General features: G+C 31.9%; 1 protein-coding gene across 1 annotated transcript in view; it reads right to left on the bottom strand.

Annotated features, from left to right (window-relative positions):
- Nucleotides 1–13325, bottom strand: part of LOC107448092 (cytochrome P450 3A18-like) — a 31159-nt gene that overhangs the window by 4919 nt on the left and 12915 nt on the right. Inside the window, exons 7-11 of the mRNA XM_043046500.2 lie at nt 11889–12034; nt 9564–9679; nt 6725–6872; nt 4624–4787; nt 1821–1909 (exon numbers count right to left, since the gene is read on the bottom strand). Coding sequence (XP_042902434.1) covers nt 1821–1909; nt 4624–4787; nt 6725–6872; nt 9564–9679; nt 11889–12034 — 663 coding nt within the window. The remainder of the gene's footprint in view (nt 1–1820; nt 1910–4623; nt 4788–6724; nt 6873–9563; nt 9680–11888; nt 12035–13325) is intronic.

Below are 13325 nucleotides of genomic sequence, written 5' to 3'. Positions count from 1 at the left end.
GACGGCCTCAGACTTTGTGGCGGGAGGAGTTCTTAACATAGACAAACTATACTTTCTCTGAATAAATTTCTCTCTTTCTCTCTTTTTTTCAACGGATATCAATTTTTAACACAAAATAGAGGATATTCCCCCAATAGTTTTAGCAGGAGTGGTCGTGGGTAAGGGTATCTTATTGTTCATTAACTTTTTGTGTATTTCGTCATAGCTCTGGAAGTATTGTATAAATTATGTGAATAGAACTGTAAAAGTTGTTTAGCCACGTTTAATTATATATTAAAAACTCTTTTATTTTTCTCTTTTGAACTCTTTAATTTCAACTGAAAGAAAAAATCATAATTTGAACAGAATTGGTTAAAAAATTATTTAAATTTTAAAGTATAACTTTTTGGTATTTCATTACTCAGGAACTATTCGATTCTGCTCAAATTTTGTCATTTGCTGCAGATTATGCGGTTTAAAAGGAAGTTAAAGTTTATTCAAATTCAAAGGTACATTTCTTGTTTTGTCAGTGGCGCCATCTATGGCCAAGAATACGATTTCAGCCACACAGACGTCAATTCACGCTCTACTATGAGAAGGATTAATACGTTCTATGTAATAAATTCTGCAGAATTGAAAGTCTTGTGGTCGGTCGCTGAAGAGTACCGTGGGTACAGGGATCTGGAGAAAATTTCATTCCTCTTCAGATCTGTCTAAATCGTGAGGAAGTTACCTCACAGATTGTGAAGGCATGTCTTCGGATCATCATTAAGGGTGTTTCCCAGACCGCCGCATATAACCCATTGCACTGGTCCAGGGCGACGTAAATAAAGTAGAATTAAGGCAATCAAATTGGCTTTGATGTTTTTCATACAGCTTTTCTCAGAAGTGATTCGATGTATTTCAATAGTGTTATTGTCATTTCTTTGATTTAAATTACCATATAGGGGTCATAACTTAGTAAGTAAAATTACAAACTTATAACCCCCCAAAATCAGATTTTTCATTAATTTTTTACATGAATTCTAAAAAGTAAGTATTAAAGGAGGTGATTGCGAAACTCCCTGCTTTATCTTACTTCATTTCTGACAAGTATATTTTAAATTTATAGTAAAATTTCCTTTACCGACACTCGATACTACAACACTTTGGTTATTTGAGGATCGTTTCGATGCCCGTTGCAAGCATTCCCCCCCCCCCACGTTTTATTGTTCTTATAAATGATTTTTCTCAACTACTGTTGTGGTGACAAATTCGAAATTTTTCTGATGCAAAAAAGACAGCGAAATAGAAAAAAAAATTGCAACGATATTTTTTTCTTAAATAACATCATTAATTATGATAGAAATTATAAAAAAGAAGTCCCGCTGTGGACTGATCGTTAAAACACGGTTCCCAGTGAGTAGAACGCCGAAGTCAGTCATCACTGGCTGCAGTCAAGCAACACTATGCCGATGGGTGACCACTAAGATTAGTCTACGAAGGGGCCGAGGGTGTGAGTTATTTGTCCTCGGTAAGCTGTTCTACTGTAAAGTGCTCGACTTCGCGTGCAGATCATCAGGCTACAGAAGCGGGGGGGGGGGGGCNGGGGGGGGGGGCTTTGCAGACCGTCGCCAATAGCCCATTGTGCAGCTCTACTGCGACGTAAATGAACTACAACTATATAAAAATAAAATATAAGTATTTTAAATTTTATTATAACTACTATTTATATGAGTAATTTCATTCATAATTTATGCACTAAAACCTCGATTTGAAATAGTCCCTTGATTATTCGATTTTCCGACATACCCCTGAGTGTCAGTAAATAGAGGTTCTTATTATATTTAATCAGTTCTTACCTGATGAAGGGAGGGTGTAATCGAAGGGATTCAGAAATGACGTTGTCCAAATACTTCATCTTTTGAATCGATTCATACGATATTTCACCCTGAAAAAGAATTAAGACATTTTATTTTGATGTTTTCTCCAAGGAAAATATACTCACAAAAACTCTGGCCGCCATAGTTTAGATGCTTTACACTTGAAGCAATACGATGAATTTAGACTATATTTATGTATCATCTTGTTGTACCTGAGCTTTAGAACTGACAAATAACTTAACTTAAAAGTTATTAAACTTTTTTAAAGTTCACCAATTTGACGACATTTTTCCACCTAGATGAAACTTATTAAACTCACTGCCTTATTTTAATTTTTTGAAAATTTTTAAGAGCCCAGATAATGCAGCATTGGAGTAAGTTTTTAAAATATTAAAAAAATTAGACCAAAAACGCTTTTTATTTTCACAAAACTGTGGCTTTTCCCCAAATTGACATTTTGCGCCCTTATCAAAATAAGCGTTGACAGCTCCGGCGGCTTTAGACAGGCTAAACTTGTCCTAACAGTCATGAATGACAGTTGCATATTCACAACAGTTATAAAAATAGCGTATTATTCTCAAAAAAAGCATCATTTCATATGACGACGGAGCCTTCGAAAAACAGTCTTAATAAATAAAAACTACTAGTAAGCTGCACCCCCTGCTCGCTAACGCTCGCGAACCCCGAAAATTGCTACGCAATCTCATATGGTTTTGCTTTGCAAACCAAGCTCGTTTCTCTCGCTACTAACTTAGATACATTGCAAATGCACAAAATTCTAAGAATTCAAAACAATCATTCAAATCCCTATAACAACTTTTTGTATTATAATTTGTATTCAAGTAAATGACATGTAATTCGTTAAACCTATTAGAAATGCGCTATAATATAAAATCTTAAAGCGTAACAGCACGACTTAGACTCATTTTTCACTGAGTAACTAATAACAATACTAAAACAAATAAATTCGTGATATAAATCGAAAATCGACAAATAAATTCGTAACATATAAATTCGTGAAAAAAAGCGCTTTTGACAAAATACTAAAGTAGAGATCTATCGACAAAGACTACTCACTTCTGCCTAGCTTAATAATATGAGATTGCTGCAGCTGCTATTAATTTTTTTTCTTTAAAAGCGCTATATGTTGAGCCACCTCAGCTAGATTTGTCATGTGACATTTTTAGCGGCAATCATTGGTCGATTTTCTAGCGTTGCCATTCGGGGAGTTGTATAATTGGCTTTTTTTGTCGCCGTGTAAGAGAAATATATATATAGATATTATACTCGCACCTGCATTTTAATTTATCCTAAAATATCTCTTCGCTCAAAGCTTCGTATCGCTTAACCGATTTTTGCACTATCCAAGCGGTAGGCCAATTCTATCCAGCCATTCAGTAAAATATTACTAATTTTATTGAATTTCGACAAAGAAGTTATATGACTAGAGCACGCTCAGAGCTGAACTAATAACGCACAAAACATTTATTTATAAATGAGAAAAAAACCTCGCTTTTTTTTTTAACATGTGTTATTAAAGCATGAACCGGCAGTACCTAATTTTAGAAAATCGGCATCCTTAAACTGTAAAATATTGTTGCTCAAATTTCACGAAACTTTCTATATTTTAAACAAAACCGTTCCCTGGTATATGATCCGAGAAAGATTTCGTCAAAGTGACTAAATAAATATCGTCACTTTTTTGAGGAAACGAATTTCGTCATTCATTTTTTTTCTTCATAAAAAACTCCTCGTAGCGCTCAATGCATTCAACTCTCCAAATAATAACTTTATCATGGGCATTATGTAGGCCGATTAATGTTGGTCAAACAGCACAAGAAGGACAGATAGAACTAAGAGATAAATTACACACATGCCCGAAGCGGGATTCGAATCCGGGTTCTTTCTGGTCGTACGAGGTGAATTCCTTGACCACCCTAGAGACAGGTCGGCTTGTCTCGTCACTTTATTTTGATTGTCTAGTCTTCATTCTAGATAACAATCTTCAGCAATGCATTGCGAAGGGGTTCCGAGTTGAGGAAACATTCTCGTCATAAATTTGAAAGTTCGTGTTATGTCACAAATCACGTAATTTCGTGACGGAATACTTCTCACAATAGGATACCTGCAAGTGACGTAGTGTAGGTATCTCGATCTTGATTGGTTATTGAAACGTGGAATTCGTTTACGTTAGTAACTGTTCTTTCCATTCTATTTCGAGTAAGCCAAGCCAGTCAAGTATCAATTCTCTTAATTGGCACATTCTATATTCGTACACAAAGATTCTTTTACAAGGATTTCGATTCTTTCACTATATATTTTACTTGACATAAAGACAGGCATGAAACCACGTAGGACATCCTAATACAAACAAATTATGCATCGATGTTTCCAGGTACACAAAACAAAAATATATCACGGTTACAATAAAATACACAAACAAGTAATAAATCTAAGCTAAGTAAAAGATGTAGACGAGAAAGAATTATATTTCAACAGATTCCATGTGCAATAACAAACTTCACGTTCATTAACATTCTAACTTAAGCGGAGAAAATTTGCTGAACTTTAACACGCCATTTTGCTTATAAAAGATCAGCTGTAGCTGCCGTCACACGTGTGGGCATCTGTGATCTTCTTCTTGAAGTGTAAGTACCCAATTAATAAAATACAGCTCAAGGATTAATGAAACATTATAAGTGTGAGTTTTACTTCTGAGTGCTTCAAAGTTTAAAAAAAAGATAATTTTCTTTAGACTAGTATTTTGTGTATAAATACTCACATCAGTTGCACTCAGCACTTCTTCGATTTCACTAAAAACCTTATCTTGTGTATTTTGATCTAATGCTAAATGATAAGTCGTGAATGCAAGTGACACAGCAGTAGTGTGGTAACCAGCAATAAAGAATAAGCCACACTGAGCTACAAGCTCATCCATCGATAAAGCTAAACAAAAAAAATATTATTTTTATTGCCACAAATATTGTTAATTTTAACAAAACACCCAAAGAGGTTGTTTCTTGCACTCTTTTCTATTTAAACACATTTTGCTTGAAAACTACATATAAAATTTTATATAAAATTTATGCCTATATAGAAACAACAGTTATATTTGTTAAAAATAATTAATACAAATTACTTTAAAAATTAAAGCTGCTTTGCCAAAAAACGTACCTCGCATTGAAAACTGATAACACAACGTTTTCATTCTTAGTTTAAGACTAGCATATTTTTTTTTTAAATAATAAATATATCTTTATCATAAAATAATACTTTTATCCTAAAAGGTTGCATTATCAGGAAGCATCAGTCGATTTATTTATAATATATAATAAAGGAACAATTCAGCTTTAATTTTGAAGGAGAATCAAGATTAAAATTGAAATAGCAACGGAGATAAGATAGGAATATGAGGTAACAGTATTAGTCAGGAATAATAAAGAAATATTATTACAACTAGTAAAGGTCGCTAATTAATCATATAAATAAATAATCTACTGGTAAATACGTAATACTGATTACAGCGAAAGATATCTGTCTTATTTGACCATATCGAGGAATTTTTTTTTTTTTTTGGTCCAGTTGGAATGCTCAGTGGGCAAAATAAAAAAAAAACTGGTGACCTTGAATAACTTTTGATCGGATGATCGGATCTTCACATTTTAGGACTCAATCTTAATAGTTCGAGGAGGTGACCTCAAATAGTTTGTGATATTAAGTTCCGAAGTTAGACGCAAAAACGTACTTCAACTAAATAAGCATAACTTTTTTTCGACGGATCGGGATTTCTTACTCAAAATTTAGGTTGTAACGGCAGTTTGGAATATATGGTTCCAATAGTTCAGTCAGGTGAGCGGTCCAACTTTTGGAACACTTATCGTTAGTTTTACTTTTTGCGTATTTCACCACATCTTGAGAGAAACAAAATTTGAAAAAAAATTTCGAAACTGAAACACTTATCACCAATTGTAAAATTCGTTTATGCAACGATAGTGCAAAATAAAACTTTTACTAAGTATTTATTATTTTTTTATTTTATTAATTAATAATAATATCAGTCGAAAATATTTTGAAATCTAAGGTATTTACTTTTTTATTTGATTTTAAAGAATGCCATTTTAAATAGCAAAACAAAGAAATGTAAGCGAAATTGATCAAATAGTTCTAATGAGATTGAATTTGGAAAATATCGCATTTTTAAAATTCGATTTCTCAAGAACTATTCGACCGATTTCGCTCAGTTATGTATTTTGCCATTAATAATTGCATTCTTTAAAATGATGTAAACATTTGTACACCACACCATTCAAAATATTTTAGACTATTATAAGTAAAATTATAAAATAATAATAAATGTTTACTAAATGTTATTTTTTGCATGGAATTATCTTTGGCAAAACAAATTTTAGAATTAGGGTAAAAAATTTTCAGTTCATTTTTTAAAATTTACTGATATGGGGAAATGTGCAAAAAATAAAATTAACTATAAAGGGTCCAAACGTTGAACTGTTCTCTTGAACAAATTATTGAGACCCTATTCGGCAGATCTCGGTTACTCCCTATTTATTGGGGGGCTCAGAAATCCGAATCTGAGAAAGTACCTTTTTATTCTGTTTTTGTAACTTTAAATATCATCTGCACTAATTAATTAGCACATTTGAGATCACCATTAAGATCGAATCTTAGACCGTGAAGATCGATCATTAGATCAAAAGTTATTCAGCATGGTCTTCTTTATTTTTTTGCGCACTGAACAAATCAGTAAGAAAACAATTTATCTTTTTATGAAACACAGAGAAATATATTTATTAATAATCTAAAAATATATGTTTGGGTTTTATTACATCAAAAAATATGAGAATATAGAATATTCACGAACTCACTTTTTGTTGAAATATTTTTGAAAAATGAACGATTCTCTGATTCGTCTCCGTAATTGTGAGTTATGTCATCTGATGTCTTCTCGACGTCTTCTTCTTTAGATACCTCATCGGCCGAATCCATCAATAGTTGCAGAAAATCATTTCTTTTCTAGAAAACATATTTGTTTTATTTCATGGTCTCTAAATGAAATAAAATAAACCTTTTAACTGCAGAATTTAAAATAACACACAAAATTAAACTTTAAATACAAATCCTAAAATTATTTCCACTAAAGAAATTTATTTTTTTATAAATATAAAAGGGGGCTAAAAGCATATGTTAAAATATGTGAATATTCGTCTACGCTTGTGCCCCCCGCCCTTCCACGTGCAAATATTTCCCTTGTGATTCTATTAAGATCTATTAGTGTACATAAATAATTCTTTTAATTAATTAAGCAATAATTTTTTAAAATAAAGTTTTAAATGAAAAGTATATTATCATAACAAATTTGGTGAATTTACAACTGTAATTTAATATTTATCAAGTATAATTTTCGCTTTCATCACTCTGTACATGAATGCATGTGCTGATCGATAAGTTCTAAATCATTTAACAAATTTTTTTAACTGCAATTTATAGAAGTATATTAAGATAATTGTGCCAAACAATAATAATTCTAAAACGGTTAATAAGTCTAGACACTGATTTAAGTAAGTTGTAGCCTAGACATTAGATCTTACATTATTAAATATAGCTTAGAATTACATTACAATAAAAAAAAATAATAAAAAAATAAATGAAAAAAATAAAAATTCTCTTAGCTTTAAAATTTTTAATTTAGAAAACAATCAAAGTCAATGTAGCAAAAAAATTGTGTTCAAGCACATGGATACTCAAAATACCAGAGACGTGAGACAAAATTCCGAGGTCAAATTATCACAATTAAATGTGACCAATTAGACATGGGTGCCACTCTTCAGTCCTTGGGACTGAAATCAGTCTTGAGAAAAATCAATAGACTAATAAATTCTATCAATTAAATAAATGTTTCTTTTCTTTTTCATTAGAAATTTTTTAATTTTTTTTTTGTCGAAATAAAAATATATTGTATCTTAATGAAAACATATGATATGGTATTGATGTCAGGACTTTAATTTATCTTCTTTTTGTCAGCTTCACTAAATCTCATTCTTTAAAGTCTTGACAAATGGGATTGACTGAATTTTATCTACTTGTATAATTAAATTTTGTACTATTAATGAATCTAAGTCTGCTCTAGTTTGCTTCCTCCACCCTAACCCATCGTCATGCTGGTCAAAGTTAAATCAAGATTATTTTTTTAAGAAAGAAAGAAATTATAGTGCTAGAGCAAAAAATAAGTAATGGTGAAGTGAAAAACAGGGATACGAATGGTTTCAGATTGTTCAGTAAATAGTTGTTAAAAATTTTCAAGGTTGGCTGCTATTTATGTTTTGTTTGATAAAAAAACATAAAATAAAAAATTAGAAAAAATAATCAAATGATTGATTTAATATGTAGGCTAATATCAAGGAAAGGTAAATTTTGGTGTCAGTGTGCTATAAATTTCTAAACGTTTGGTAAACAACGCTAGACAGTATTATTTGGTCAAAAAATGAGTTCAGTCTTGAAATTTTTTTAGAGTGGCACCCCTGATTAGACAACATAATGGGTGATGACTGGTGACCTATAATGCTCGCAATAATGTAGAGTTTTGACCCTCCAATAAATCTTTGTGCAAATATGTTAATAAAGTCAGTGACCAATAAGTATTTTCCCTAAAAACAAACTTGTCTGTCGATCTAAGTCAGGTCGCAACATTAGTTGTTCCGAGGCAGATAGGAGCCTTCCAATCGATCGTTTTCCTTCAGTGTTGGACATCTTCTGGACACCTTCAAAATGGCCAATCCGTATATATAATATCACTAAGTGTGTTCCGCAGTGGACTGATCTTTAAGACACGTTTCTTCCCAGCAGATCACCGAAGTTAAGCATCACTGGATGCGGTCAGTGTAAGGGTGGGTGACTACTTGGATCAGTCTGCGTGGGAGCCGAGGGTGTGCGGTATGGGTCCTCGTTGAACTGTTCTACCGTAAAGTGCACGACTTCGCTTGCAGGTCGTCGGGTTACCGAAGCGGGGGTGCCATCCCCTCTGCAGAGGATCAAAATTGTGATGGCATGTCGTCGGATCATCCTCAGGGATGTTTCCCAGACCGTCGACAATAGCACATTGAGCAGCTGTAGTGCGACTCAAATAAACTACAACAACAAATTTGTTATAATAATATCTAAATATATTGGATCGATTTATTAATCTCTCTAACACAACTCTTTCGGCATCAAGGAGTTTCCCGTACCAGGATACGTAATCATCAAAAAGTTCTGAGCCGAACATTTACCGTGCATTTAAACAATGCAGAGTGCTTCAATCCCCATCAGTTGTTGGACAAGATTAGTCCTTTGACCAAATCAAATTGGCATTGTTTAACCAACCTCCAAATTTAACAATATTGAATCGCGTATGATTTTGGAAATAGCTCAAATGCATCTTTTGAATGTCAAGATTAAAAGTTATTTGGATTGCTGCATTGTTCGCTTTGAGTGAAAACCCGGCCATTAAGCACAGAGTTATCTGATGAGCCGTATTCTTTGTTTCGTTAAAAAATCTGATTATAAGGTACAAATAAGTTATTCGGTATGCTGTATTCTTTGTTTTGCGTAAAAATCCACACAAAAATATTCGGAGCTAAACGTTTTTATTTGGCGCATTTCGAAATTCAGAATAATTAAGATTTGTATAAACATCTAAGATAAGGAAATAGAAAAAGGTGAGTTAACCTGTCCTGTCTGTTTCCTTTGCTTCACAATTTCTAGAGTTATTTTTTTGAAGAATTGCATAGAGTCTCTTGGAAAGACACTGGAACCAAGTTTTTTCATGAGTTTTGGAAACATAACTATAAATAATAAATAAAAGACTTCCATTATTGTGATATCTTTTCCAAAGTTAAAAGTTATTAACAGAAAGAATCAATTTTGTAAGTGTTTTATATTAAATAAATTCTCAAAGGGAGTTTTCAGTTTGCTGCATAAAATTTAAAAATCCCGTTGCAATGAGAAAAAGACTTTGATAAAGTTACAGTTAAGGACCAAATAAAACGGATTTAATTTTATGCTGCATACAGGGTGGCTATAGTTTAGAAAAATTTAAAAAGTGGTGGCAATTGTTTTATGTGGTTATCGTAAGTTTTATGGGCTTCAATTTTAAGCATTCAGTAGGTCACATTTAACATAAACTTTAAATTTACAAATATTTTTAATCGATAGCAATTATTTTAAAACATTTTGTTTCCCCGACTTCTTCTATTAGTCTATTAGTCTTTAAATTTTTCACGAAAGGGGCTACCCTAATACAGCGGTGAACTTCATGATGAACCCTAGGGCTCCGTAGGAGACTCTTTAACCCTAGGGTTAAAGGGTTTCCGCCTCTTAGTACTTATTATAACTAGTAATAATATTTGAAACCTCTCATTATATTCAGATCTAATATATAATCCATAATTTATTTAATCTTTAAATTTATGAAATTATTTCAAATAAAATGCCAATGAAATTAAAATGGCATTTTTTTTTCAAAAAGAAAATGTAATATTTCTAATAACAATATATTGAACAAATTATGAAAGAACAAGCATTTATAAAATATTGAATTGTTATTTCACGCATTGATATATAGCGTTTTCCAAAACAAAATAAAATAACTATATTCTTTAAAAAATATGTTTTCTTAATAACCATTTTCAACATTTATTCTTTCAACAACATTTATTATTCAACATTTATTTATTCTTTTAAGTTTTTAATTCGAAGTATATCATAACTCGGCTAATGCATACACACCAAAAAACAAATTTATAACTAGACTAGATGCAATAAAATGAATAATAGACTAGATGCAATAAAATGAATAATAGACTAGATGCAATAAATTAGAAATAGGCAAGATGCAATAAATTAGAAATAGACTAGATGCAATTAATTTATAATAAGGACTGCAGATTTAACTGTCGGGCATAAAACCTAATTTAAAATTATGGATGATAAAACGGGGAAAAATCTTCCTTCCTCCAATTAAATATCTTAAAAATAGTCTTTTATGGGTTGTAATGTTCACAATTACCTTAATAAACTTCATTTATAAAAACGGGTTTCTGCCTGAAGAAAGTAGATTATTTGGGGTTTAGCAGCCGAAAAAAATTGAAAAACGCTGCCCTAGTATATGAATAAATTTAAAGCAATATAAATTTTTTTAAAAATAATATCGAATAAACAAGCCTACCGTTGTTAGGGAACTGTATCAAAATTCCGAAAAACAAAATTCTGTATGAAACAATCTCAGTGTTCGTACGATTCTAGTAAAATTTAAAATGTGGTGTTATTGTAATAAAAATTAATAAATTATAATAAAAAGGACAAACGTTTCTTTTTATTAGCTTTCACTTTCCATAAGCGTATTTCACAACTATATATATTTTTTTTCTAAAGTGATACAAATCTACTGAGATACATCTATTTTTATACCAATTTTTAAAAATTTTAAGTACTGCACGAACCCTGGATCGCATATCGATTGAGCCGACCAAGTGGCGTGCCTGCGAAGTCAATGCCTGAGGGTTTGAATCCTGGTCAGGGCATGGATATTTCTCTCTGTGTGTTGTCCTCTGTTCGGTGTGAATGTGGCTTACCCTACGAACGGGTATCTATTGGGTACTAGCCTTTATTCCCTACATATATATTCGTTGTTTTGAATCAGCTGAACATATTAAGGATATTGATTACACAACATCCAAGATATAAAAATAATATAATAATAACTCGGTTATACTTTTTAAGCAATGGCTAAATTTAAAAAAAAAAAAAAAAACGCTCACCATAATTTATTTTCTAATACTACTCTAAATATTGTGAGGAACTGGAAATTCCGGATTGGTTACCATGCTCGTAATTGATATAATTCGTATTTTTTCTTTTTACTATAATAATAAATTATGTGAAATATTTTCAACTATAAAATTTTGAAAGTTATTTGCAAATTAAAGTGGGACAAGATAGCTAAAAGTTGAACTAAAACCATCGAAATGCAAAAAAAAAAGGAACATTGCTTACAGAAAAGTAGCATGTGAATGCCGAAATCCTGATTAAATATTGGTTTTGCTCTTTGTATGAATACGTTATCGGGATCGTTGTTGGCATCAATCTTGGTTGAAAAAGCTGAACTAGCTATAATATCCATCGTAAAAGCGCCATAAAATCTGAAAGAAAATGGTGGTTTGTTACTCTAAACATATAGAATAACTTTAGAAAATATTTGCTTATAAGTGTGTGCACAAGATGTTCTCACCGTACTACCTATCATGCACATACAGAGTGATTCAGTGCAGAGGAGATGAGGTCAGTGATCGGTTTTACCGTTGCCTGTAGTATAGCGCGCTACTTTTTAAAAGAAGTAATGCAGTGAGTAGTGTGATGCAAAAAAACGGTAGTTTGTAGCGATTCCTGGCAACTACTCTTAACGATAGTTAAATAAAGAAACAAAGTTTAAACACAAAAGAAAATGTCGAATCTGATTGGTGCAAATGTTCCGCGGGCTTGTCAACGTACGCAATGAGAATGCCTCTTTCGCCGATCTACGTCTGATGCTCGAAAAAATCGGCGCGAAATCGGTCGAGATGTTCCTTTCTCAGGAATCCTGAGAAATCGAATTTTGAATATCTGACTCTCTTAATTCGATTTCACAGGAACTATAAAGTACGCTTTTGTGTCTAATTTCGTTGCTTAAAATATCCTCTTCATTAATTAGCATATTTGCGGTCACCCCCTCAAACCATTATGATTGAGTCCTAGAACGTGAAGATCCGATTATTCAATCAAAAGTTATTCAGGGTGGTCCGTTTTGTGTTTTTAGAACGGTACTTTATTTCTTGGAGGATATAAAAAAGCATTGATCTCTTAAACCACAAATATTTGATAGTTTCCTAGCAATTCTTAAATCACTGTCTAGAGAAACATAGAGTTTGAAAGTTTGAAGAACAAATTTCGTAAAAAGTGTTTCAGAATAAAATAAAAAACTATTTCATATAAATATGAATTAAAACTTCATAATATCTCCTCAAATTTAACCAATCCAATTTTTTATTCAAAATCATTTTGTATATTGGTGAAAATTAAGCACTCCAGTTAAGTTTGTCTTCTAAAAGTAGCGAAGTAGTGACTACATTTTGAATGTAGTTTGTAGTCGCTGCATTTAAAAGAAAGTAGTTGTAGTTGTAATTAACTGCAACTACTTTATTGTAGTTGTAGTTAACTATAAAGAAAATTTAGGGTTACCCGACCACTAGGTAGGGAGAATGATAAGGATTGAAAATTGCGTAGCTACCCATTGCCGAAACTGTCACAGTAGCTGCTAGGGTTCTTCCCTATTATGAATTAACTGTTCATGTACGTTTGAACCTTTATTTTATTCATCAAGAACATTAAAATTTTTCTGTTTCTATTGTGGAAAATGACAGGCAATAAACCCTGATTTAGCCGTTATATCGTGGT

Source organism: Parasteatoda tepidariorum, chromosome 8 (genome assembly GCF_043381705.1).
Source record: "Parasteatoda tepidariorum isolate YZ-2023 chromosome 8, CAS_Ptep_4.0, whole genome shotgun sequence".
Classification (NCBI taxonomy): domain Eukaryota; kingdom Metazoa; phylum Arthropoda; class Arachnida; order Araneae; family Theridiidae; genus Parasteatoda; species Parasteatoda tepidariorum.
The sequence above is the reverse complement of the archived record's forward strand: the minus strand, read 5'-3'. Positions and strand labels throughout refer to the sequence as shown.